Source organism: Oncorhynchus nerka, linkage group LG6 (genome assembly GCF_034236695.1).
Source record: "Oncorhynchus nerka isolate Pitt River linkage group LG6, Oner_Uvic_2.0, whole genome shotgun sequence".
NCBI lineage: Eukaryota > Metazoa > Chordata > Actinopteri > Salmoniformes > Salmonidae > Oncorhynchus > Oncorhynchus nerka.
The window spans coordinates 92,167,367-92,195,327 of NC_088401.1; the positions used below are offsets into that span (position 1 = coordinate 92,167,367).

General features: G+C 46.4%; 1 protein-coding gene across 1 annotated transcript in view; it reads left to right on the forward strand.

Moving 5' to 3' along the window:
- Positions 1-25,735, forward strand: part of gpr174 (G protein-coupled receptor 174) — a 42,658-nt gene extending 16,923 nt beyond the window's left edge. The window contains exons 2-3 of the mRNA XM_029646512.2: positions 1,763-2,275; positions 21,463-25,735. Of these exons, the coding sequence (XP_029502372.1) occupies positions 2,069-2,275; positions 21,463-22,395 (1,140 nt within the window). The 5' untranslated portion in view covers positions 1,763-2,068 and the 3' untranslated portion in view covers positions 22,396-25,735. The remainder of the gene's footprint in view (positions 1-1,762; positions 2,276-21,462) is intronic.
- Positions 25,736-27,961: the final 2,226 nt, after the last annotated feature.

The window sequence follows — 27,961 nt, forward strand, 5'->3', positions numbered from 1 at the left end:
CAGTTAATAGAACATGGTCCTCTGTAGTTCAGTTAATAGAACATGGTCCTCTGTAGCTCAGTTAGTAGAACATGGTCCTCCGTAGTTCAGTTAGTAGAACATGGTCCTCTGTGGTTCAGTTTGGAGAGCTTGGTCCTCTGTGTCTCAGTTGTTGAATAAAATCAAAATCAAATCATCAAATTAAATGTATTTATATAACCTTTCTATAACCCAGCCAAAAACCACTAACAGCAAGCAATGCAGGTGTAGACGCACAGTGTCTAGGAAAAACTCCCTAGAAAGGCCAAAACCTAGGAAGAAACCTAGAGAGGAGCCAGGCTATGAGGGATGGCCAGTCCTCTTCTGGCTGTGCCGGGTGGAGATTATAACAGAACATGGCCAAGATGTTCAAATGTTCATAAATGACCAGCAGGGTCAAATAATAATAATCACAGTAGTTGTCGAGGGTGCAGCAAGTCAGCAGTAAATGTAGGAGTAAATGTAAATGTCAGTTGGCTTTTCTTAGCCGATCATTAAGAGTATCTCTACCGCTCCTGCGGTTCCATAGCCGTAGGCAGAATAGTTTAAACTGGAGCAGCAGCACGGCCAGGTGGACTGGGGACAGTAAGGAGTCATCATGCCAGGTAGTCCTGAGGCATGGTCCTAGGGCTCAGGTCCTCCGAGAGAGAGAAAGAAAGAAGGAGAGAAAGAGAGAATTAGAGAGAGCATACTTAAATTCACACAGGACACCGTATAAGACAGGAGAAGTACTCCAGATATAACAGACTGACCCTAGCCCCCTGACACATAAACTACTGCAGCATAAATACTGGAGGCTGAGACAGGAGGGGTCGGGAGACACTTTGGCCCCATCCGATGATACCCACCCACTTTGCCAAAGCACAGCCCCACAGCACTAGAGGGATAACTTCAACCACCAACTTACCATCCTGAGACAAGGCCGAGTATAGCCCACAAAGATCTCCGCCATGGCACAACCCAAGGGGGGGGGGGGGCGCCAACCCAGACAAGAAGATCTGGGAGTCGCCAATGACTAGGGTTCATTGAAGCATCGTCCTCTGTAAAGTAGGTGGTAGTGCGTGGAGCAACACCAGCGGGTTTGATTCCCGAGACACGTCAATGCAGGACTGTAAGTCACTTTGGATAAAAGCGCCTGCTAAATTAAATGTATTATTATTATATTCTAGCTCATTACTGCAGTTTCATAACATTAATACACGATCAATACATTATCTGTTGCAGCACAGAGAACTGAGGGGTGGAATATTTGACTGCAGCCTTGTTTGATGTGTGTGAGTATGCATGCATGTGTGTTCCAGGAAGTCACCTGTTATTACCTTTGACAGGACAGGGTTAGGTTAAGGTTGTGAGGTTGGGGACAAACACTGTCCTACTGTACTTGTTGTGAAGTTGGGAACAAACACTGTCCTACTGTACTTGTTGTGATTTTGAGGACAAACACTGTCCTACTGTACTTGTTGTGAAGTTGGGAACAAACACTGTCCTACTGTACTTGTTGTGATTTTGAGGACAAACACTGTCCTATTGTTACTGTGAGGTTGGGGACAAACACTGTCCTACTGTACTTGTTGTGAGGTTGAGGTGTGGCTGTGTGAAGTTGTCTCAAAGCACCTGCAATTCTCTTCTGATATTTTCCTCTGAAAACATGTATATATAATATTGTGTTTCTCTGCGCAAGTTGGTTACTTTCCAGGGACCCAGACAACTACTGACTACCTTTACTTTACTGTTTGTCTTTCAGGGGCCCTAATACTGAGACTTGGACTGAAAGAAGAGCACAGTCACACACGGACTGACCCTGCTTTTGGTCTATTAGTGCTGCTCAGGGTGATCTGAGATGGTCAGACTATATACCTACAGCTATGAAGAACAGTGTGGACACACCTGGGCAGACTTGAATGGACGCACAGACCTGAATACTCCTTGACATATAAATAGACCTGCAATCAGAAGCCTGAGCACACTGAGACCTCCACTGCTCTGAACAAGCCTCACCATTGGCCAGCCACATCCTGACCAGTGGCTGTTCCCGGTGTGCAGGGTTAAGATGAGCCTGTCCAATCAAAGCTGTGGTAGTAGCATTGACGACCTGCGGCGCTACCAACATCATGTTTACGCAGTTGTCTACAGCGTCATCTTGGCCCCGGGCCTTCTGGGTAATGTCCTGGCTCTTTGGGTGTTCCAGGCATACGTCAGGGAGACCAAGAGAGGAGTGGTGTTCATGATGAACCTGGCTGTAGCTGATCTCATGCAGGTAACTTTAGGATATACACACCATCATATACACACTACCACTGAAACATTTGGGTCACTTAGAAATGTCCTTGTTTTTGAAAGAAAATATTTTTTTTTGTCTATTAAAATAACATTACATTGATCAGACATACAGTGTAGACATTTTTAATGTTGTAAATGACTATTGTAGCTGGAAACGGCTGATTTTTTTATAGAATATCTACATAGGCGTACAGAGGCCCATTATCAGCAACCATCACTCCTGTGCTCCAATGGCATGTTGTGTTAGCTTATTCAAGTTTATCATTTTAAAAGGCTAATTGATAATTAGAAAACCCAATTATGTTTGCAATTATGTTAGCACAGCTGAAAACTGTTGTTCTAATTAAAGAAGCAATCAAACTGGCCTTCTCTAAACTTGTTGAGTATCTGGAGAGTCAGCATTTGTGGGTTTGATTACAGGCTCAAAATGGCCAGAAACAAAGAACTCTGAACTCTGAAACTCGTCAGTCTATTCTTGTTCTGAGAAATGAAGGCTATTCCATGTGAGAAATTGCTAAGAAACGGAAGACCTCGTACAACGCTGTGTACTACTCCCTTCACAGAACAGCGCAAGCTGGCTCTAACCAGAATAGAAAGAGGAGTGGGAGGCCCATGTGCACAACTAAGCAAGAGGACAAGTACAGTACATTAGTGTCTAGTTTGAGAAACAGACACCTCACAAGTCGTCAACTGGCAGCTTCATTAAATAGTACCTGCAAAACACCAGTCTCAACATCAACAGTGAAGAGGCGACCCCCGGGATGCTGGCTAACATAATTTTGCTAAACCTCAACTTCTAAATACTCTCCTGCAACCCGCCTCACCCAATGTAGCAATTTTTTCTAAAGTATTTATATTTACTTCGGATCCGGAACCCCTCAACTGAAGCTAGCCAGCTAACTACCAGCTATCAGTCAGCAAAACATTGCTAGCGGTCTTCAGCTAACCGGTCATCAGCTAACCTTTAGCTCGGAAAGCTCTCGCCAATTCGAACAACTCCACTCTAACCAGAGCATAACGGACCTATTATTTTTTTATCCCCGGATTCCCACCGGATTCCCACCGCAAACGGAACATTTTCAGCTGGATCTTCACAACTAGCTAACTAGCTAACCGCAACCCCGGATGATTACTCCTGGCTAGCGTTTCCACCCACTTAGCTTGAAGCTAGCCCGGCCAGAGCTCCTGTGCTACCACCGAAGCATACTCCTGGGCTACAATATCCGGACCCACGACCGGTCTATCGATGTCACCGCATGAAGAGGCATAAACAGACTCACCCCATCGCGACGCCCCCCAAAGGCTAACTTTCTAGCCCTTGCTATCTCCTTGCTTGCTAATTCGGCCTGCTAACTGCTAGCTTGTTTAGCCCCGGTCCGCTAACTGCTAGCTTGTTTAGCCCCGGTCCGCTAACTGCTACCTTGTTTAGCCCCGGCCTACTAACTGTTAGCTTGTTAGCACAGGCCTGCTAACTGTCTGAATCGCCGCGTCCCAAACACTCACTGGACCCATATTTACTTTCAATCTCTTTTCGATTTTTAATTTGTTTATACCTTCCGGTAACCTGCCTCACCCAATGTAATACGGAATCGCTATTATTTTTAATTTTTAGAACACACTCAAGAACCTCCAGAAGCTAACCAGCTAACTAGCTACAAGCTATTTAGTCATTTTTAGCCACTGCTAGCGGCTTTTTTTTTTTATAATTTTTTTTTTTTTGCCACAGCCAGCCAGTTTTTTAAAACCTGGATAATATTCGCCAGTCCAGCTTCCCTGCCCCATCCACCGCTGCCCCCTGGACACTAATCACTTGGCTACATAGCTGATGCATGCTGGACTGTCCATTAATCACGGTACTCCATTCTGCTTGTTTATGTTTTATCTGTTGGCCCCAGCCTCACTCAGGCTCTGTGTGTAGTTAATCCGACCCTCACCTGCCTAGTCAACGCACCTTTACCTGCTGTTGTTGTGCTAGCTGATTAGCTGTTGTTGTCTCACCTACTGTTTTAGCTACTGTTTAGCTAGCTCTCCCAATTCAACACCTTACTGTATGCCTCGCTGTATGTCTCTCTCAAATGTCAATATGCCTTGTATACTGTTGTTCAGGTTAGTTATCATTGTTTTAGTTTACAATGGAGCCCCTAGTTCCACTCTTCATACCCCTGATACCTCCTTTTGGGCTTACCTCCGCTGTACCCGCACCCCACCATACCCCTGTCTGCGCATTATGCCCTGAATATATATTCTACCATGCCCAAAAATCTGCTCCTTTTATTCTCTGTCCCCAACGCTCTAGGCGACCAGTTTTGATAGCCTTTAGCCGCACCCTCATTCTACTCCTCCTCTGTTCCGCGGGTGATGTGGAGGTAAACCCAGGCCCTGCATGTCCCCAGGCACCCTCATTTGTTGACTTCTGTGATCGAAAAAGCCTTGGTTTCATGCATGTCAACATCAGAAGCCTCCTCCCTAAGTTTGTTTTACTCACTGCTTTAGCACACTCTGCTAACTCTGATGTCCTTGCCGTGTCTGAATCCTGGCTCAGGAAGGCCACCAAAAATTCGGAGATTTCCATACCCAACTATAACATTTTCCGTCAAGATAGAACTGCCAAAGGGGGAGGAGTTGCAGTCTACTGCAGAGATAGCCTGCAAAGTAATGTCATACTTTCCAGGTCCATACCCAAACAGTTCGAACTACTAATTTTGAAAATTACTCTCTCCAGAAATAAGTCTCTCACTGTTGCCGCCTGCTACCGACCCCCCTCAGCTCCCAGCTGTGCCCTGGACACCATTTGTGAATTGATCGCCCCCCATCCAGCTTCAGAGTTTGTTCTGTTAGGTGACCTAAACTGGGATATGCTTAACACCCCAACAGTCCTACAATCTAAGCTAGATGCCCTCAATCTCACACAAATCATCAAGGAACCCACCAGGTACAACCCTAAATCTGTAAACAAGGGCACCCTCATAGACGTCATCCTGACCAACTGGCCCTCCAAATACACCTCCGCTGTCTTCAACCAGGATCTCAGCGATCACTGCCTCATTGCCTGTATCCGCTACGGAGCCGCAGTCAAACGACCACCCCTCATCACTGTCAAACGCTCCCTAAAACACTTCTGTGAGCAGGCCTTTCTAATCGACCTGGCCCAGGTATCCTGGAAGGACATTGACCTCATCCCGTCAGTTGAGGATGCCTGGTCATTCTTTAAAAGTAACTTCCTCACCATTTTAGATAAGCATGCTCCGTTCAAAAAATGCAGAACTAAGAACAGATATAGCCCTTGGTTCACTCCAGACCTGACTGCCCTCGACCAGCACAAAAACATCCTGTGGCGGACTGCAATAGCATCGAATAGTCCCCGCGATATGCAACTGTTCAGGGAAGTCAGGAACCAATACACGCAGTCAGTCAGGAAAGTTAAGGCCAGCTTCTTCAGGCAGAAGTTTGCATCCTGTAGCTCCAACTCCAAAAAGTTCTGGGACACTGTGAAGTCCATGGAGAACAAGAGCACCTCCTCCCAGCTGCCCACTGCACTGAGGCTAGGTAACACGGTCACCACCGATAAACCCATGATTATCGAAAACTTCAACAAGCATTTCTCAACGGCTAGCCATGCCTTCCGCCTTGCTACTCCAACCTCGGCCAACAGCTCCGCCCCCCCCGCAGCTCCTCGCCCAAGCCTCTCCAGGTTCTCCTTTACCCAAATCCAGATAGCAGATGTTCTGAAAGAGCTCCAAAACCTGGACCCGTACAAATCAGCTGGGCTTGACAATCTGGACCTTCTATTTCTGAAACTATCCGCCGCCATTGTCGCAACCCCTATTACCAGCCTGTTCAACCTCTCTTTCATATCGTCTAAGATCCCCAAGGATTGGAAAGCTGCCACAGTCATCCCCCTCTTCAAAGGGGGAGACACCCTGGACCCAAACAGTTACAGACCTATATCCATCCTGCCCTGCCTATCTAAGGTCTTCGAAAGCCAAGTCAACAAACAGGTCACTGACCATCTCGAATACCACCGTACCTTCTCCGCTGTGCAATCTGGTTTCCGAGCCGGTTACGGGTGCACCTCAGCCACGCTCAAGGTACTAAACGATATCATAACCGCCATCGATAAAAGACAGTACTGTGCAGCCGTCTTCATCGACCTCGCCATGGCTTTCGACTCTGTCAATCACCATATTCTTATCGGCAGACTCAGTAGCCTCGGTTTTTCAGATGACTGCCTTGCCTGGTTCACCAATTACTTTGCAGACAGAGTTCAGTGTGTCAAATCGGAGGGCATGCTGTCCGGTCCTCTGGCAGTCTCTATGGGGGTGCCACAGGGTTCAATTCTCGGGCCGAATCTTTTCTCTGTATATATCAATATCAAGGCGGAGCTTTACCTAGCATGGACTTGTAGATGACCTGGAGCCAGTGGGTCTGGCGACGAATATGTAGCGAGGGCCAGCCGACTAGAGCATACAGGTCACAGTGGTGGGTGGTATAGGTCCTTTAGTGACAAAACGGATGGCACTGTGATAGACTGCATCCAGTTTGCTGAGTAGAGTGTTGGAAGCCATTTTGTAGATGACATCGCCAAAGTCGAGGATCGGTAGGATAGTCAGTTTTACTAGGGTAAGTTTGGCGGCGTGAGTGAAGGAGGCTTTGTTGCGGAATAGAAAGCCGACTCTTGATTTGATTTTCGATTGGAGATGTTTGATATGAGTCTGGAAGGAGAGTTTACAGTCTAGCCAGACACCTAGGTACTTATAGATGTCCACATATTCAAGGTCGGAACCATCCAGGGTGGTGATGCTGGTCAGGCGTGCGGGTGCAGGCAGCGAACGGTTGAAAAGCATGCATTTGGTTTTACTAGCGTTTAAGAGCAGTTGGAGGCCACGGAAGGAGTGTTGTATGGCATTGAAGCTCGTTTGGAGGTTAGATAGCACAGTGTCCAATGACGGGCCGAAAGTATATAGAATGGTGTCGTCTGCGTAGAGGTGGATCAGGGAATCGCCCGCAGCAAGAGCAACATCATTGATATATACAGAGAAAAGAGTCGGCCCGAGAATTGAACCCTGTGGCACCCCATAGAGACTGCCAGAGGACCGGACAGCATGCCCTCCGATTTGACACACTGAACTCTGTCTGCAAAGTAATTGGTGAACCAGGCAAGGCAGTCATCCGAAAAACCGAGGCTATTGAGTCTGCCGATAAGAATATGGTGATTGACAGAGTCGAAAGCCTTGGCGAGGTCGATGAAGACGGCTGCACAGTACTGTCTTTTATCGATGGCGGTTATGATATCGTTTAGTACCTTGAGTGTGGCTGAGGTGCACCCGTGACCGGCTCGGAAACCAGATTGCACAGCGGAGAAGGTACGGTGGGATTCGAGATGGTCAGTGACCTGTCTGTTGACTTGGCTTTCGAAGACCTTAGATAGGCAGGGCAGGATGGATATAGGTCTATAGCAGTTTGGGTCCAGGGTGTCTCCCCCTTTGAAGAGGGGGATGACTGTGGCAGCTTTCCAATCCTTGGGGATCTCAGACGATATGAAAGAGAGGTTGAACAGGCTGGTAATAGGGGTTGCGACAATGGCGGCAGATAGTTTCAGAAATAGAGGGTCCAGATTGTCAAGCCCAGCTGATTTGTACGGGTCCAGGTTTTGCAGCTCTTTCAGAACATCTGCTATCTGGATTTGGGTAAAGGAGAACCTGGAGAGGCTTGGGCGAGGAGCTGCGGGGGGCGGAGCTGTTGGCCGAGGTTGGAGTAGCCAGGCGGAAGGCATGGCCAGCCGTTGAGAAGTGCTTATTGAAGTTTTCGATAATCATGGATTTATCGGTGGAGACCGTGTTACCTAGCCTCAGTGCAGTGGGCAGCTGGGAGGAGGTGCTCTTGTTCTCCATGGACTTCACAGTGTCCCAGAACTTTTTGGAGTTGGAGCTACAGGATGCAAACTTCTGCCTGAAGAAGCTGGCCTTAGCTTTCCTGACTGACTGCGTGTATTGGTTCCTGACTTCCCTGAACAGTTGCATATCACGGGGGCTATTCGATGCTTTTGCAGTCCGCCACAGGATGTTTTTGTGCTGGTCGAGGGCAGTCAGGTCTGGAGTGAACCAAGGGCTGTATCTGTTCTTGGTTCTGCATTTTTTGAAAGGAGCATGCTTATCTAAAATGGTGAGGAAGTTACTTTTAAAGAATGACCAGGCATCCTCAACTGACGGGATGAGGTCAATGTCCTTCCAGGATACCCGGGCCAGGTCGATTAGAAAGGCCTGCTCACAGAAGTGTTTTAGGGAGCGTTTGACAGTGATGAGGGGTGGTCGTTTGACTGCGGCTCCGTGGCGGATACAGGCAATGAGGCAGTGATCGCTGAGATCCTGGTTGAAGACAGCGGAGGTGTATTTGGAGGGCCAGTTGGTCAGGATGACGTCTATGAGGGTGCCCTTGTTTACAGAGTTAGGGTTGTACCTGGTGGGTTCCTTGATGATTTGAGTGAGATTGAGGGCATCTAGCTTACATTGTAGGACTGCCGGGGTGTTAAGCATATCACAGTTTAGGTCACCTAACAGAACAAACTCTGAAGCTAGATGGGGGCGATCAATTCACAAATGGTGCCCAGGGCACAGCTGGGAGCTGAGGGTGGTCGGTAGCAGGCGGCAACAGTGAGAGACTTATTTCTGGAGAGAGTAATTTTCAAAATTAGTAGTTCGAACTGTTTGGGTATGGACCTGGAAAGTATGACATTACTTTGCAGGCTATCTCTGCAGTAGACTGCAACTCCGCCCCTTTGGCAGTTCTATCTTGACGGAAGATGTTATAGTTGGGTATGGAAATCTCTGAATTTTTGGTGGCCTTCCTGAGCCAGGATTCAGACACGACAAGGACATCAGGGTTAGCAGAGTGTGCTAAAGCAGTGAGTAAAACAAACTTAGGGAGGAGGCTTCTGATGTTGACATGCATAAAACCAAGGCTTTTTCGATCACAGAAGTCAACAAATGAGGGTACCTGGGGACATGCAGGGCCTGGGTTTACCTCCACATCACCCGCGGAACAGAGAAGGAGTAGTATGAGGGTGCGGCTAAAGGCTATCAAAACTGGTCGCCTAGAGCGTTGGGGGCAGAGGATAAGAGGAGCAGGTTTCTGGGCATGGTAGAATATATTCAGGGCATAATGCGCAGACAGGGGTATGGTGGGGTGTGGGTACAGCGGAGGTAAGCCCAGGCACTGGGTGATGATGAGAGAGGTTGTATCTCTGGACATGCTGGTTGTAATGGGTGAGGTCACCGCATGTGTGGGAGGTGGGACAAAGGAGGTAACAGGGGTATGCAGAGTGGATCTAGGGGCTCCATTGTGAACTAAAACAATGATAACTAACCTGAACAACAGTATACAAGGCATATTGACATCTGAGAGAGACATACAGTAATCACTGGTGTTGAATTTGGAAAGCTAGCTAAAAACAGTAGGCGAGGCTAATCCGCTAGCACAACAAACAGCAGGTAAAATGGCGTTGACTAGGCAACGGGGCCGACAGGTGAAACAAACAAGCAGAATGGAGTACCGTGATTAATGGACAGTCCAGCGTGCGTCAGCTATGTAGCCAAGAGATCAGTGTCCAGGGGGCAGCGGTGGATGGGCAGGGAAGCTGGGCTGGCGAGTGTTATCCAGGTTTTTAAAAAACTAACAATGACTAAATAGCTTGTAGCTAGTTAGCTGGTTAGCGTCTGGAGGTTCTTGAGTGTGTCATAAAATTCAAATTAAAAGTAATAGCGATTCCGTATCACATTGGGTGAGGCAGGTTTCCGGAAGGTATAAACAAATTAAAAATCAAAAAGAGATAGAAAGTAAATGGGGTCAGAGAGTGATTGGGACGCGGTGGTTCAACGGTTAGCAGGCCTGTGCTAACAAGCTAACAGTTCGTAGGCCCGGGCTAGACAAGGTAGCAGTTAGCGGACCGGAGCTTGACAAGCTAGCCGTTAGCAGGCCGAATTAGCAAGCAGGGAGATAGCGAGGGCTAGAGAGTTAACCTTTGGGGACGTCGCGATGGGGTGAGTCTGTTTATTCCTCTTCATGCGGTGACATCGACAGACCGGTCGTGGGCCCGGGTAATTGTAGCCCAGGAGTATGCTACAGGTGCTCTAGTACGCTAGGTGAGCTGGAGACACAGCGATTCAGAAAGCTCGCGGGCCTTGGCCAGCAGATGGATCTTTGGCGATGTCGTAGCGGAAAAGCCTGTTGAAACCACCTCGGACGATTATGTCGGCGGACCAGTCGTGATGGATCGGCGGGGCTCCGTGTCGGCAGTAGAGGGTCCAGGCCAATTGGCAAAATAGGTATTGTTGGACCTCTTCGGCTAGTCGGGAGATGGGCTTAGCTCGAGGCTAGCTCAAGGCTAACTGGTGCTTGCTCTGGGACAGAGACGTTAGCCAGGAGTAGCCACTCGGATTGCAGCTAGCTAGTTGCGATGATCCGGTGTAAAGGTTCAGAGCTTGCGGTAGGAATCCGGAGATGTGGTAGAGAAAAAGCAGTCTGATATGCTCTGGGTTGATGTTGCGCTGGTGTCCTAGTTAGCTTTGAAGACCGCTAGCAGTGGCTAGCTACTAGCTAGTAGCTAGTTAGCTGGCTAGCTTCTGATGAGGGTTCCGGTTCTAAAGTATAGAAAAAGCAGATCCGTACCACATTGGGTGATGCGGGTTTTTTATTTTTTATTTATTTCACCTTCATTTAACCAGGTAAGCAAGTTGAGAACAAGTTCTCATTTACAATTGCGACCTGGCCAAGATAAAGCAAAGCAGTTCGACACATACAACGACACAGAGTTACACATGGAGTAAAACAAACATACAGTCAATAATACAGTAAAAAAAAAAAAAAAAACAAGTCTATATACAATGTGAGCAAATGAGGTGAGAAGGGAGGTAAAGGCAAAAAAGGCCATGGTGGCAAAGTAAATACAATATAGCAAGTAAAACACTGGAATGGTAGTTTTGCAATGGAAGAATGTGCAAAGTAGAAATAAAAATAATGGGGTGCAAAGGAGCAAAATAAATTAATTAATTAAATACAGTTGGGAAAGAGGTAGTTGTTTGGGCTAAATTATAGGTGGGCTATGTACAGGTGCAGTAATCTGTAAGATGCTCTGACAGTTGGTGCTTAAAGCTAGTGAGGGAGATAAGTGTTTCCAATTTAAGAGATTTTTGTAGTTCGTTCCAGTCATTGGCAGCAGAGAACTGGAAGGAGAGGCGGCCAAAGAAAGAATTTGTTTTGGGGGTGACTAGAGAGATATACCTGCTGGAGCGTGTGCTACAGGTGGGAGATGCTATGGTGACCAGCGAGCTGAGATAAGGGGGACTTTACCTAGCAGGGTCTTGTAGATGACATGGAGCCAGTGGGTTTGGCGACGAGTATGAAGCGAGGGCCAGCCAACGAGAGCGTACAGGTCGCAATGGTGGGTAGTATATGGGGCTTTGGTGACAAAACGGATAGCACTGTGATAGACTGCATCCAATTTGTTGAGTAGGGTATTGGAGGCTATTTTGTAAATGACATCGCCAAAGTCGAGGATTGGTAGGATGGTCAATTTTACAAGGGTATGTTTGGCAGCATGAGTGAAGGATGCTTTGTTGCGAAATAGGAAGCCAATTCTAGATTTAACTTTGGATTGGAGATGTTTGATATGGGTCTGGAAGGAGAGTTTACAGTCTAACCAGACACCTAAGTATTTGTAGTTGTCCACGTATTCTAAGTCAGAGCCGTCCAGAGTAGTGATGTTGGACAGGCGGGTAGGTGCAGGTAGCGATCGGTTGAAGAGCATGCATTTAGTTTTACTTGTATTTAAGAGCAATTGGAGGCCACGGAAGGAGAGTTGTATGGCATTGAAGCTTGCTTGGAGGGTTGTTAACACAGTGTCCAAAGAAGGGCCGGAAGTATACAGAATGGTGTCGTCTGCGTAGAGGTGGATCAGAGACTCACCAGCAGCAAGAGCGATCTCATTGATGTATACAGAGAAGAGAGTCGGTCCAAGAATTGAACCCTGTGGCACCCCCATAGAGACTGCCAGAGGTCCGGACAGCAGACCCTCCGATTTGACACACTGAACTCTATCAGAGAAGTAGTTGGTGAACCAGGCGAGGCAATCATTTGAGAAACCAAGGCTGTCGAGTCTGCCGATGAGGATGGTTGCAGGAGAGTATATTCAGCCTGTAGTTGGAAAGTGAGATTAAAATATGTACGAAATATATACAGAAAAAAAAACGAGGAAAACTATATTTACACCAGACAGGACGGGACAAGACAAAACACACGTCCGACTGCTACGCCATCTTGTTAAATTTGGTGTCATCGCTCTCACACTCCCTCATATTGACTGGGCACTGGAAGTTCAACATGGAACCTCATGGCAAAGAACTCTCTGAGGATCTGAGAAAAATAATTGTTGCTCTACATAAAGATGACCTGGGCTATAAGAAGATTGCCAAGACCCTGAAACTGAGCTGCAGCACAGTGGCCAAGACCATACAGCGGTTTAACTGGACAGGTTCCACTCAGAACAGGCCTCACCATGGTCGACCAAAGAAGTTGAGTGCACGTGCTCAGCGTCATATCCAGAGGTTGTCTTTGGGAAATAGACGTATGAGTGCTGCCAGCATTGCTGCAGAGGTTGAAGGGGTGGGGGGTCAGCCTGTCAGTGCTCAGACCATACGCCATACACTGCATATTGGTCTGCATGGCTGTCGTCCCAGAAGGAAGCCTCTTCTAAAGATGATGCACAAGAAAGCCCGCTGAAGACAAGCAGACTAAGGACACGGATTACTGGAACCATGTCCTGTGGTCTGATGAGACCAAGATAAACTTATTTGGTTCAGATGGTGTCAAGCGTGTGTGGCGGCAACCAGGTGAGGAGTACAAAGACAAGTGTGTCTTGCCTACAGTCAAGCATGGTGGTGGGAGTGTCATTGTCTGGGGCTGCATGAGTGCTGCCGGCACTGGGGAGCTACAGTTCATTGAGGGAACCATGAATGCCATACTGAAGCAGAGACTGGGCCGCAGGGCAGTATTCAAACATGATAACGACCCCAAACACACCTCCGAGACGACCACTGCCTTGCTAAAGAAGCTGAGGGTAAAGGTGATGGACTGGCCAAGCATGTCTCCAGACCTAAACCCTATTGAGCATCTGTGGGGCATCCTCAAACGGAAGGTGGAGGAGTGCAAGGTCTCTAACATCCACCAGCTCCGTGATGTCGTCATGGAGGAGTGTACGGTCTCTAACATCCACCAGCTCCGTGACATCGTCATGGAAGGGGATTTCAATGGCAACTTGTGAAGCTCTGGTGAACTCCATGTCCAAGAGGGTTAAGGCAGTGCTGGAAAATGATGGTGGCCACACAAAATATTGACACTTTGGGCCCAATTTGGACATTTTCACTTAGCGGTGTACTCGCTTTTGATGCCAGCGGTTTAGACATTAATGGCTGTGTGTTGAGTTATTTTGAGGGGACAGCAAATTTACACTGTTATACAAGCTGTACACCCACTACTTTACATTGTAGCAAAGTGTCATTTCTTCAGTGTTGTCACATGAAAATATATACTCAAATATTTACAAAAATGTGAGGGGTCTACTCACTTTTGTGATATACTGTGTGTATATATATATATATCACCCCAAAGGTATTCGATGGGGTTGAGTTCAGGGCTCTGTGCAGGTCAGTCAAGTTCTTCCACATGGGGGGTAAACACAAAGCTTGAAGCACAGAATCCTCATGCTGTAGCGTTAAGATTTCCCTTCACTGGAACTAAAGTGCCTAGCCTGAACCATGAAAAACAGCCCCAGACCATTATTCCTCCTCCACCAAACTTTACAGTTGGCACTATGCATTGGGACAGGTACCGTTTTCCTGGTATCTGCCAAACCCAGATTAGTCCGTCGGACTGACAGATGGTGAAGCGTGATTCGTCAGTCCAGAGAACGCGTTTCCACTGCTGCAGAGTCCAATGGTGGTGAGCTTTACACCACTCCAGTCAACACTTGACATTGAGCATGGTGATCTTAGGCCTGTGTGCGGCTGCTCGGCCACGGAAACCCATTTCATGAAGCTTCCGACGAGCAGTTGTTGTGCTGACGTTGCTTCCAGAGGCAGTTTGGAACCCGGTAGTGAGTGATGCAACAAAGGACAGATGATTAGCTTGGCCATGTAGGGTACATATCCAGCAGTCTATGGTCTAGAATAGCCATGTAGGGTACATATCCAGCAGTCTATGGTCTAGCTTGGCCATGTAGGGTACATATCCAGCAGTCTATGGTCTAGCTTGGCCATGTAGGGTACATATCCAGCAGTCTATGGTCTAGCTTGGCCATGTAGGGTACATATCCAGCAGTCTATGGTCTAGCTTGGCCATGTAGGGTACATATCCAGAGTATGGTCTAGCTTGGCCATTTAGGGTACATATCCAGCAGTCTATGGTCTAGCTTGGCCATTTAGGGTACATATCCAGCAGTCTATGGTCTAGCTTGGCCATGTAGGGTACATATCCAGCAGTCTATGGTCTAGAATAGCCATGTAGGGTACATATCCAGAGTATGGTCTAGCTTGGCCATTTAGGGTACATATCCAGCAGTCTATGGTCTAGCTTGGCCATGTAGGGTACATATCCAGCAGTCTATGGTCTAGCTTGGCCATGTAGGGTACATATCCAGCAGTCTATGGTCTAGAATAGCCATGTAGGGTACATATCCAGCAGTCTATGGTCTAGAATAGCCATGTAGGGTACATATCCAGCAGTCTATAGTCTAGAATAGCCATGTAGGGTACATATCCAGCAGTCTATAGTCTAGCTACTGGGCTCCCGAGTGGCGCAGTGGTCTAAGACACTTCCTCTCAGTGCAAGAGGTGTCACTACAGTACCTGGTTTGAATCCAGGCTGCATCACATCCGGCTGTGATTGGGAGTCTCATAGGGCAGCACAAAATTGGCCCAGTGTCATCCGGGTTTGTCAAGGGTAGGCTGTCATTGTAAATAAGAAAATATCTTCACTCACTTGCCTAGTTACATAAAGGTTACATAAGTACAGAACAGGACGGCCCACTGTTTATGCTTTTCAACTTGCGTTTTTGACTACGTTTCGATACGAAACCACCACTGCACTGGGGACCAATGAACTCCAACCAGGAATTCTGCATGATAGGGTCCGTTGGTAGGACATGCAAACCATAGTATGTATAGGGATTTTCAGTCTTCCATGACCGTGATCCTTTGAATGCATTGGGGGCGATGAAACAACAAAGCCCCGTTTAAGGGAAGCACATGGGCACAATTGGAGCTAAGATTCTAATATTTGTGTTAACTCTACAAAGGTGTGTTCTGTGAGTGTCACTGACCCCATTTAATGGGGGCACAATCCATAGGTTAGGCTGTACCGTTTAACTTCTTGCGGCGAGCCATCCCGGATCCGGGATCGTGAATACAGCCTCAAGCTCATTACCATAACGCAACGTTAACTATTCATGAAAAACGCAAATGAAATTAAATCAATATGCTAGCTCTCAAGCTTAGCCTTTTGTTAACAACACTGTCATCTCAGATTTTCAAAAATATGCTTCTCAACCATAGCAAAACTAGCATTTAGCATTTAGCGTTAGCATTTAGCATTAGCATTTAGCATTAGCAGGCAACATTTTCACAAAAAACAGAAAAACATTCAAATAAATAATTTACCTTTGAAGAACTTCGGATGTTCTCAATGAGGAGACTCTCAGTTAGATAGCAAATGTTCAGTTTTCCTGAAAGATTATTTGTGCAGGAGAAATCGGTCCGTTTTCTGCGTCATGTTTGGCTACCAAAAAAAAACGAAAATTCAGTTATAAAAACGCCTAACTTTTTCCAAAATAACTCCATAATATCGACTGAAACATGGCAAACGTTGTTTAGAATCAATCCTCAAGGTGTTTTTCTACATATCTCTTCAAAGATATATCGTTCGTGGAAGTGTGCTTCTCCCTCTGAATCGCATGTGAAAATGATTGCAGCTGAGAATTACGCACAAATTTAGACAAAGGACACCGGGCGGAGCCCTGGCAAATGTAGTCTCTTATGGCCAATCTTCCAATGATATGCCTACAAATACGTCACAATGCTGCAGACATCTTGGATGAACGGCAGAGAGCATAAGCTCGTTCACGGCACATTCACAGCCATATAAGGAGACGATAGAAAAACAGAGCTTCAAAAATTCTGCTCATTTCCTGTTTGGTTTCGCCTGTAGCATGAGTTCCGTGGCACTCACAGATAATATCTTTGCAGTTTTGAAAACGTCAGAGTGTTTTCTTTCCAAAGCTGCCAATTATATGCATAGTCGAGCATCTTTTCGTGACAAAATATTGCGCTTAAAACAGGAACTTTTTTTTATCCAATTTTTATTTTGTATTTTTTATTTCACCTTTATTTAACCAGGTAGGCTAGTTGAGAACAAGTTCTCATTTGCAACTGCGACCTGGCCAAGATAAAGCATAGCAGTGTGAACAGACAACACAGAGTTACACATGGAATAAACAATTAACAAGTCAATAACACAGTAGAAAAAAAATGGGCAGTCTATATACAATGTGTGCAAAAGGCATGAGGAGGTAGGCGAATAATACAATTTTGCAGATTAACACTGGGGTGATAAATGATCAGATGGTCATGTACAGGTAGAGATATTGGTGTGCAAAAGAGCAGAAAAGTAAATAATTTTTTTTTTTTTTAAAACAGTATGGGAATGAGGTAGGTGAAAATGGGTGGGCTATTTACCAATAGACTATGTACAGCTGCAGCGATCGGTTAGCTGCTCGGATAGCTGATGTTTGAAGTTGGTGAGGGAGATAAAAGTCTCCAACTTTAGCGATTTTTGCAGTTCGTTCCAGTCACAGGCAGCAGAGTACTGGAACGAAAGGCGGCCAAATGAGGTGTTGGCTTTAGGGATGATCAGTCAGATACACCTGCTAGAGCGTGTGCTACGGATGGGTGTTGCCATCGTGACCAGTGAACTGAGATAAGGCGGAGCTTTACCTAGCATGGACTTGTAGATGACCTGGAGCCAGTGGGTCTGGCGACGAATATGTAGCGAGGGCCAGCCGACTAGAGCATACAAGTCGCAGTGGTGGGTGGTATAAGGTGCTTTGGTGACAAAACGGATGGCACTATGATAGACTGCATCCAGTTTGCTGAGTAGAGTGTTGGAAGCCATTTTGTAGATGACATCCCGAAATCGAGGATCGGTAGGATAGTCAGTTTTACTAGGGTAAGCTTGGCGGGCGTGAGTGAAGGAGGCTTTGTTGCGGAATAGAAAGCCGACTCTTGATTTGATTTTCGATTGGAGATGTTTGATGTGAGTCTGGAAGGAGAGTTTGCAGTCTAGCCAGACACCTAGGTACTTATAGATGTCCACATATTCAAGGTCGGAACCATCCAGGGTGGTGATGCTAGTCGGGCATGCGGGTGCAGGTAGCGATCGGTTGAAAAGCATGCATTTGGTTTTACTCGCGTTTAAGAGCAGTTGGAGGCCACGGAAGGAGTGCTGTATGGCATTGAAGCTCGTTTGGAGGTTAGATAGCACAGTGTCCAATGACGGGCCGAAAGTATATAGAATGGTGTCGTCTGCGTAGAGGTGGATCAGGGAATCGCCCGCAGCAAGAGCAACATCATTGATATATACAGAGAAAAGAGTCGGCCCGAGAATTGAACCCTGTGGCACCCCCATAGAGACTGCCAGAGGACCGGACAGCATGCCCTCCGATTTGACACACTGAACTCTGTCTGCAAAGTAATTGGTGAACCAGGCAAGGCAGTCATCCGAGAAACCGAGGCTATTGAGTCTATAGTCAATGATGAAATAGCGTCCCCATAGCTTCAACTGGTTAAGTACAGCATATTCCCAATGCAAATCTAAAGTATATTACATCCACAGTGCAATTTCAACATATTTTTATTGTCTTTTGTTGAATTTATAGAACAACATCCCAACCTTGTTTAGCATTATCTAGTCCAAATATGTAATTATTCCACTATTTGTATCAGTTTGAATCACTTTCAATGGAGGACTATATTCAAAGCAAACTGGAAATTATTGTGGCTACCTTCACACAAGGGTGCACAGCAGAGTTGAAAAATAGCCAACACATGGCAGAGTTGTTAGTTTGGCACTGTTGATCAGCACACATGTCAAGAAGACAAGAGCGTACTGGAATGTATTACGGTTATTAAACTATTGAGTTTTTCTGATGCCTTGAACAACAGGCCAGAGAGGCTGTTAACGTTAGCTAGCTAGCTATGTTCTCTTACTGTAGCCTGGACTGTGGAGTAGCTAGCTAGCTATGTTCTCTTACTGTAGCCTGGACTGTGGAGTAGCTAGCTAGCTATGTTCTCTTACTGTAGCATGGACTGTGGAGTAGCTAGCTAGCTATGTTCTCTTACTGTAGCCTGGACTGTGGAGTAGCTAGCTAGCTATGTTTTGTGATGGTTTTGAACTGATGCACGTTAGCTAGCTAGCTATGTTCTCTTACTGTAGCGTGGACTGTGGAGTAGCTAGCTAGCTATGTTTTGTGATGGTTTTGAACTGATGCACGTTAGCTAGCTAGCTATGTTCTCTTACTGTAGCCTGGACTGTGGAGTAGCTAGCTAGCTATGTTTTGTGATGGTTTTGAACTGATGCACGTTAGCTAGCTAGCTATGTTCTCTTACTGTAGCCTGGACTGTGGAGTAGCTAGCTAGCTATGTTTTGTGATGGTTTTGAACTGATGCACGTTAGCTAGCTAGCTATGTTCTCTTACTGTAGCCTGGACTGTGGAGTAGCTAGCTAGCTATGTTTTGTGATGGTTTTGAACTGATGCACGTTAGCTAGCTAGCTATGTTCTCTTATTGTAGCCTGGACTGTGGAGTAGCTAGCTAGCTATGTTTTGTGGTGGTTTTGAACTGATGCACGTTAGCTAGCTAGCTATGTTCTCTTACTGTAGCCTGGACTGTGGAGTAGCTAGCTAGCTATGTTTTGTGGGAAACTGTAGGACTGGCATGTGGATGTAAACTAACTATTGTTAGCTAGCTTTTTTTTTTTTTTTGCAGTTTGGGTTGTGTTCTGTCTGACTTGAAATGTGTCTAGCTCTTACTGTAGCCTGGACTGTGGAGTAGCTAGCTAGTTTTGCGAAAGCCCATTGCATGAATAGTAAGGTAGCAGCATGACAATTTTTACAACGTTTGGTGATGGTTTTGAACTGATGCACGTTAGCTAGCTAGCTATGTTCTCTTACTGTAGCCTGGACTGTGGAGTAGCTAGCTAGCTATGTTTTGTGATGGTTTTGAACTGATGCACGTTAGCTAGCTAGCTATGTTCTCTTACTGTAGCCTGGACTGTGGGAGTAGCTAGCTAGCTATGTTTTGTGATGGTTTTGAACTGATGCACGTTAGCTAGCTAGCTATGTTCTCTTACTGTAGCCTGGACTGTGGAGTAGCTAGCTAGCTATGTTTTGTGATGGTTTTGAACTGATGCACGTTAGCTAGCTAGCTATGTTCTCTTATTGTAGCCTGGACTGTGGAGTAGCTAGCTAGCTATGTTTTGTGGTGGTTTTGAACTGATGCACGTTAGCTAGCTAGCTATGTTCTCTTACTGTAGCCTGACTGTGGAGTAGCTAGCTAGCTATGTTTTGTGATGGTTTTGAACTGATGCACGTTAGCTAGCTAGCTATGTTCTCTTATTGTAGCCTGGACTGTGGAGTAGCTAGCTAGCTATGTTTTGTGGTGGTTTTGAACTGATGCACGTTAGCTAGCTAGCTATGTTCTCTTACTGTAGCCTGGACTGTGGAGTAGCTAGCTAGCTATGTTTTGTGATGGTTTTGAACTGATGCACGTTAGCTAGCTAGCTATGTTCTCTTACTGTAGCCTGGACTGTGGAGTAGCTAGCTAGCTATGTTCTCTTACTGTAGCCTGGACTGTGGAGTAGCTAGCTAGCTATGTTTTGTGGGAAACTGTAGGACTGGCATGTGGATGTAAACTAACTATTGTTAGCTAGCTTTTTTTTTTTTTTTGCAGTTTGGGTTGTGTTCTGTCTGACTTGAAATGTGTCTAGCTCTTACTGTAGCCTGGACTGTGGAGTAGCTAGCTAGTTTTGCGAAAGCCCATTGCATGAATAGTAAGGTAGCAGCATGACAATTTTTACAACGTTTGGTGATGGTTTTGAACTGATGCACGTTAGCTAGCTAGCTATGTTTTGTGGGAAACTGTAGGACTGGCATGTGGATGTAAACGAACTATTGTTAGCTAGCTTCAGCTGGCTCTAGCTACCTAGTTTCTGAAGTTATATGTGAAACAAACCGTCAATTAACAAATATACCTAGATACCTTTCTTTGCCTGTTCGTTAGCTGACTGATGTTAGCTAGCTAGCTACAGATGCTAGCTGTTTATCTTTGTACAATCAAACTAACGTTACACAGCTACCTAGCCAATCAAAATATCTGTATGCATTTATTGATTAACCTCAGTTTGAACACCACCATTTCGCTAGCTATCTACAGTAGCCTAGGTTTGTTTACATTTATAGATTAACCTCAGCTTGAACACCACCATGTAGCTAGCTATCTACAGTAGGTTTGTTCACACTTCTTCTGACTGGCAGCCTGGAGTAAGCACCTGTGTTGTTGCCGAGCAACCGACCCGCTGTTAGGACTCTGGGCTTCATCCCGAAACAAAATGGAGCACCTCGTTGTTTCGCAATGGACGTAAATGTTCACATGACAGCGATACATTATACATTTAATAAAAACTATTGCACAAACAAATTGAGTCAAAACCCTGCATTTTTTAAGTCCAATGGTCACTTTATGGACGCTATAGTCTCGTTTTAATTCGACGTCTAGAATTTGAGTTTGGTAGACGTAGGTAATCATCTTAAAACTAAATAACAACCCTGTTAAAAAAATCTGGTAAGTGTGTTGTATACCTTCAATTGATTAGCACATTTTCATAGAGATTGGTGTCATATTGGCTTAGAAATGATAACAGGGACATTTTTAATTTAATATTGAGCTTCATCCAATCCCTATATAGACGCGACTGACGTCAGGGTGTATGTTCCTCTCTGTATCTACCTGTTTTAACCTCTACCTGTATATATATTTAACTACCTGTATGTTCTGTCTCCTCCAGGTCCTCTCCCTACCTCTCCGTATCTACTACTACCTGAACCATACCTGGCCATTCGGCCAGCCTCTCTGCATGTTGTGTTTCTACCTGAAATACGTCAACATGTACGCCTCTATATTCTTCCTGGTGTGTGTGAGTGTGCGGCGCTGTGAGCTCATCATGCACCCGCTGAGGTACCGTTCCAACAGACGACGAGGGGACATGTGTGTGTGTGCCGCTGGCTGGTTGCTGGTCTGTCTCGGCTGTCTGCCTTTCCCTCTGCTCCGAAACACCAGCCTGACCCCTGACCTCTACACTCACACTGCCCCCTATGACCTTACCCCTAACCCCTATGCCTCCAGTCCTAGCTCATATGCCCCCACCTCTTCCCCAACCCCTACACCTGGCCCTACCTCCCTGGTGGCGGTGTGTTTTGCGGAGCTCCCCATGCGTGAAGTCAGCCCTGCGGCCGGCTGGGCTCTGATGGTGGGGGCGGAGCTGGTTGGCTTCATCCTCCCTCTGATCCTAGTTCTGACCTGCGCCTGTCTGTCAGCCGGCAGCCTGCGAGTCCACAGGGGGGAGGGGGAGGGGGGAGGGGTGAAGGACCATGGGGAGAAGAAGAGGGCGTTGAGGATGGTGTTGAGCTGTGCCGGAGTGTTCCTGCTCTGCTTCTCCCCATACCATGTCACCATGCCACTAGACTTTCTGGCAAAGGCCGATGCCCTGGGGAGCTGTGAGGTCAGAGAGATGGTGCTGCGATGCCATCCTGTCACCCTCTGTCTTGCCAGTCTCAACTCAGGACTGGACCCTCTCATGTATTACTTTACTACAGATGAGTTTAGGAGAAGATTCAGCAGGCCAGAAATACCTGAAAGCTTCAGTCTGGCTCCAAGACTATCCTGTACTAGTGGTGGGGGGGAGAAGGACCTGCCTCTGACACCTGAACCTGACCTATAACCCCTCAGCAGGCCAGCGATACCTGAGCGCTTCAGTCTGGCTCCAATAATCTCCTGTACTAGTGGTGGGGGGAGCAAGGACTTGCCTCTAACCCTGACCCTGGCCCCAAGACTGTCCTGTACTGGTGGAGTCTGTAAGACTGAACCCTGACCTCTAACCCCAAGACTGTCCTGTTCTGCCATGGATAGCAAGGCATGGGGGGAAAGAGAAAAAAGGACAAAGACTGAACCCTGACCTCTAACCACAAAACTGTCCTGTTCTGCTGTGGACAGCAAGTCATGGGTGAAGAGGGGAAACAAGGACAAAGGGAACAAGGAGAGCGTTTCAAATGTGAACTAAAGACAGTTTCCAAATGTGGACATCTGCTGGACTGCGTTTAGAACTGCCGGTCTGTGGTAAAAAATTAGCGTTCATCTCAGCCCTTCAGTTCCTAGACTTGATTCTGCCCTTCAGTCCCTAGACTTGTTGGTCCTGACGGAGACATGATCACCCCAGTGAACACTGCTACTCCAGTTGCCCTGTCTTTATCTGACTACGTTTTCTCTCATAATCCGAGAGCATCTGGTCATCACCGTGGTGGCACAGGGCTACTCGTTTCTCATAATGGGAGATTTTCTCCTTTCTCCCTCACCTGTCCATCTCCTCATTTGAATTCCATGCTGTCAATGTCACTTGTCAACTAAAGCTTAACATTGTTTTAATCTATCGCCCATCAGGTTCCCTTAGAGAGTTCCTCAATGAGCTTGACACCTTGATAACCTCATTTCGTGACAATGGCTCACCGCAATCTCCTTTTCTTTCTCCCTTTCCTCCAACCATAACCACTCAGCCCCTACCTAGATGGTCATGCACTGTCGCAATCTTCTCTGTCTCTCTCCCACTACTCTCTCCTCTTCTATCCTATCTTCTCTCCCTTCTGCTAAATCCTTCTCCCTCCTGTCTCCATATTCTGCCTCTTCGACCCGACTCTCCTCTTTTTCTGCATCCTATGACTCTCACTGTCTTCTTTCCACCGGCCGGCTCCCAACCGGCTCGGGCTTCCCTTCCTGCTCCGTGGCTGAGTGACTCATTACGAGCTTACAGAACAGGGCTGCAGGCAGCTAAATGACTCATTAGGAGCTTACAGAACAGGGCTGCAGGCAGCTGAGTGAAAATGGAGGAAAACTAAATCATTATTTTACTCCCTCTTCTCTACCTTCTGTTCCTCTGTATCTGCTGCTTTCTATCACTCTAAATTTAAGATTCTGCCTCTAACCCTAGGAAACTATTTTCCTCGCCTTAATCCCCCTCCCTCCTTCCTCCTCCCTCTCTGCAGACGACTTTGTCAACCACTTTGAACAGAAGGTTGACGACATCCACTGTGATTCACTATTGAATCCACTGGTCCCAGAACTACCCTACGTCTGGACTTTTTTTTCGCCAGATGAAATCCTGCGACTTGTGATTTCCGTCCGCCCGCTCAACCCCACACCCTCCTCCCTTCTCCAGACCATCTCTGGAGACCTTCTCCCATTCCTCACTTCCCTCATCCCCTCCTCCCTCCCTCCATCCCCTCCTCCCTCCCTCATCCCCTCCTCCCTCCCTCATCCCCTCCTCCCTCCCTCATCCCCTCCTCCCTCCCTCCATCCCCTCCTCCCTCTCTCATCCCCTCCTCTCTTCTTCAGACCATCTCTAGAGACCTTCTCCCATTCCTCACTTCCCTCATCAACTCATCCCTGACCACTGGCTGCATCCCCTCTGACTTCAAAATGGCAGAGTCGCTCCCCTCCTCAAGAAACCAACAATTGACATCAGAAACTAGAGAACGATATTCTAGATCCTAACAAGATGGGTCACTCAACCCAGACTGCTCTCCTCTGTGTCACGGAGGCTCTCCACACTTCCAAGCTGACTCTCTCTCGGTTCTCATCCTCTTAGATCTATCTGCTGCCTTATCGTGAACCATCAGATCCTCCTCTCAACCCTCTCAGGGCTGAGCGTCTCAGGCTCTGCCTCCTCTCCATCCTCTCAGGGCTGGGTGTCTCAGGCTCTGCCTCCTCTCCATCCTCTCAGGGCTGGGCGTCTCAGGTTCTGCACACTATTGAATTGCATACTACCTGGCAGGCTCCTCCTACCATGTGATGTGGAGAGGTTCTGTGTCTGCACCACGCGCTCTCACTACTGGTGTCCCCAAGGTTCGTTCTAGGCCCTCTCCTTTTCTCTCTATAGACCAAGTCACTCAGCCACCCCCTTCGCACACACAGTTGGCAACACGCATCTATGTGTGCCACCTCAACCTCGACAAGACAGAGCTGCTCTTCCTCCCGGAGAAGGCCTGCTGCTCCATGATTGACAACATCACAGAGTCTGCCTCACAGAGTGCAAATAACCTTGGCATGAATCTAGGCCCTTGTCATCTCCAGTCTGGACTACTGCAACTCACTGTTGTCTGGGCTCCCCGTTTGTGCCATCAAAGCCCTGAAATTTATCCAGAATGCCGCAGCCCACCTGATGTTCAACCTTGCCAGGTTGTCCCATGTGACACCACTCCTCCGCACACTCCAATGGCTTCCAGTTGAAGCTTGCATCCACTACAAGACCATGGTACTTGTCTACGGAGCCGCAAGAATAACTACCACTCCCTACCTCCAGGCTTTGGTCAAACCCTACACCAACCCATCCACTACAAGACCATGGTACTTGTCTACGGAGCAGCAAGATGAACTTCCCCTCCTTACCTTCAGGCTATGCTGAAACCCTACACCCCAACCCAAGCACTCCACTTTTCCACCTCTGGTCTCTTGGCCCTCCCACCCCTATGGCAACTCCCGCTCAGCCCAGTCAAAGCTCTTCTCTGTCCTGGCACCCCGATGGTGGAACCAGTTCCCCTTGAAGCTAGGACAGCAGTCCCTGCCCATCTTCCCAAAACATCTGAAGCCTTACCTCTTCCAAGAGTATCATAAAATGATCCTACACACTCCCCCAAATTAAAATAACCATTCGTGAACTAACACTCACAAGTTTTACCCCCCCCCCCCCCCCACCCCAAAATAACACTGACTTTGCTAAATAGCTACATTATTGAGGAATAATCTACTTAGTATGCCTGAGCTATATGGTTGTCCCACCTAGCTAACCCTATCCCTATCTTGAGATGAATGCACTAACTGTAAGTCACTCTGGATAAGAGCTTAAAATGACTAAAATGTCGATGTAAATCTGCTGGACACTGAAGTTCAGCTGAATCTGGGGAGAAATGATTCTGTGAATATTAAGCTTGCTGACTGTTAAGTCTCGAACTGTAAATACTTTTGGATCGTGCTGAAATGCCTGAGGTTAATTAAAACATATTTTTTTTTTCGATCTGTTTCTCTTTCATTTCTTTAAATGACTCACCTCACCTACAGATGGAACGATAGTTTTCTGGAAGATCTTCCAAACTGAAACCTGCCAGTCAGCCAGTCAGTGGAAAAACACAGTCACATCTAGCACTTCTGTCTCTGCATGGTGTCTCTGCCTACTGATGTCTCAGTCTCTGTGAACCAGATAAAAAGCATGGTGGATTATCGGTGACGAGAAGTCAAGAGGCTTTCTGTAGGGACACTGAGGAGGTACAGTGCATTCGGAAAGTATTCAGACCCCTTCACTTTCTCCACATTTTGTTACGATACAGCCTTGTTCTAAAATGCATAAAATTAAAACATTTCCTCATCAATACCCCATAATGACAAAGCGAAAACAGGTTTTAGAGATTTTTGCAAATGTATTCAAATGTAAAAACTTTCTTTACATTCAGAGTATTTACATTCAGTATTCAGACCCTTTGCTATGAGACTTGAAATTGAGCTCAGGTGCATCCTGTTTCCATTGATCATCCTTGAGCTGTTTATACAACTTGATTGGAGTCCACCTGTGGTAAATTCAATTGACTGGACATGATGTGGAAATGCACACACCTTTCTATATAAGGTCCCAAAAATGACAGTGCATGTCAGAGCAAAAACCAAGCCATGACGTCGAAGGAATTGTCCATAGAGCTCCGAGACATGACTGTGTCGAGGCACAGACCTGGGGAAGGGTGCCCAAAAAATTCTGCAGCATTTCAGGTCCCCAAGAACACAGGGGCCACCTTCATTCTTAAATGTAAAAGGTTTGGAAATACTTGGAATGCCAAGTGTCACGTCTGGACGAAACCAGGCACCTGCATGGTGGTGGCAGATCCTTGAAGAAAACCTGCTCCAGAGTGCTCAGGACCTCAGACTGGGGCGAAGGATCACCTTCCAACAGGACAAGTCTCTGAATGCCCTTGGGTGGCCCAGACAGAGCCCTGACTTCAACCCGATCGAACATCTCTGGAGAGACCTGAAATAGCTGTGCAGCGAAGCTCCCCATCCAACCTGACAGAGCTTGAGAGGATCTGCATAGAATAACGGGACTAACTCCCAAAATACAGGTGTGCCAAGATTGTAGCGTCACACCAAAAAAGACTTGATGCTGAAATCGCTGCCAGAAGTGCTTCAACAAAGTACTGAGTAAAGGGTCTGAAAACTTGTGTAAATGTGATATATCTAGTTTTTGTATATATTTGCAAAAATTTCTAAAAACCTGTTTTTGCTTTCTCATTATGGGGTATTGTGTGTAGATTGACGAGGGGAAAAATGTAATCCATTTTAAGAACAAGGCTGTAACATAATAAATACGGAAAATGTCAAGGGGTCTAAATACTTTCCGAATGCACTGTATGCCTGTCAACGTTCTGGTTGGTGTAGGTGTAGAGAAATATCAAACTGTCACACCAGCAAGCTGTGGTTTCCTGTTGCAGCTGTTGTTATCGTTGTAAAAACTACAGCTTACCTTAGTCTAATGTAACTTCAGTATCTCAGTCTATACTAACTTCAGAACCTCAGTCTGACCTTAACTTCAGTATCTAACACACTAACCCTAACTCTAATATCTAACACATAAACACTAACTTCAGTATCTGACTCCAATATCTAACACATAAACACTAACTTCAGTATCTGACTCCAGTATCTAAAACACTAACCCCAACTTCAGTATCTGACTCCAGTATCTAAAACACTAACCCCAACTTCAGTATCTGACTTCAGTATCTAAAGCACTAACCCCAACTTCAGTATCTGACTTCAGTATCTGACTTCAGTATCTAAGACACTAACCCTAACTTCAGTATCTGACTTCAGTATCTAAGACACTAACCCTAACTTCAGTATCTGACTCCAGTTTCTGACTCCAGTATCTAAAACACTAACCCCAACTTCAGTATCTGACTCCAGTATCTAAAACACTAACCCCAATTTCAGTATCTGACTCCAGTATCTAAAACACTAACCCCAACTTAAGTATCTGACTTCAGTATCTAAGAGACTAACCCTAACTTAAGTATCTGACTTCAGTATCTAACTTCAGTATCTGACTTCAGTATCTAAAACACTAACCCCAACTTCAGTATCTGACTTCAGTATCTAACTCCAGTATCTAAAACACTAACCCCAACTTCAAGATCTGACTCCAGTATCTAAAACACTAACCCCAACTTCATATCTGACTCCAGTATCTAAGACAC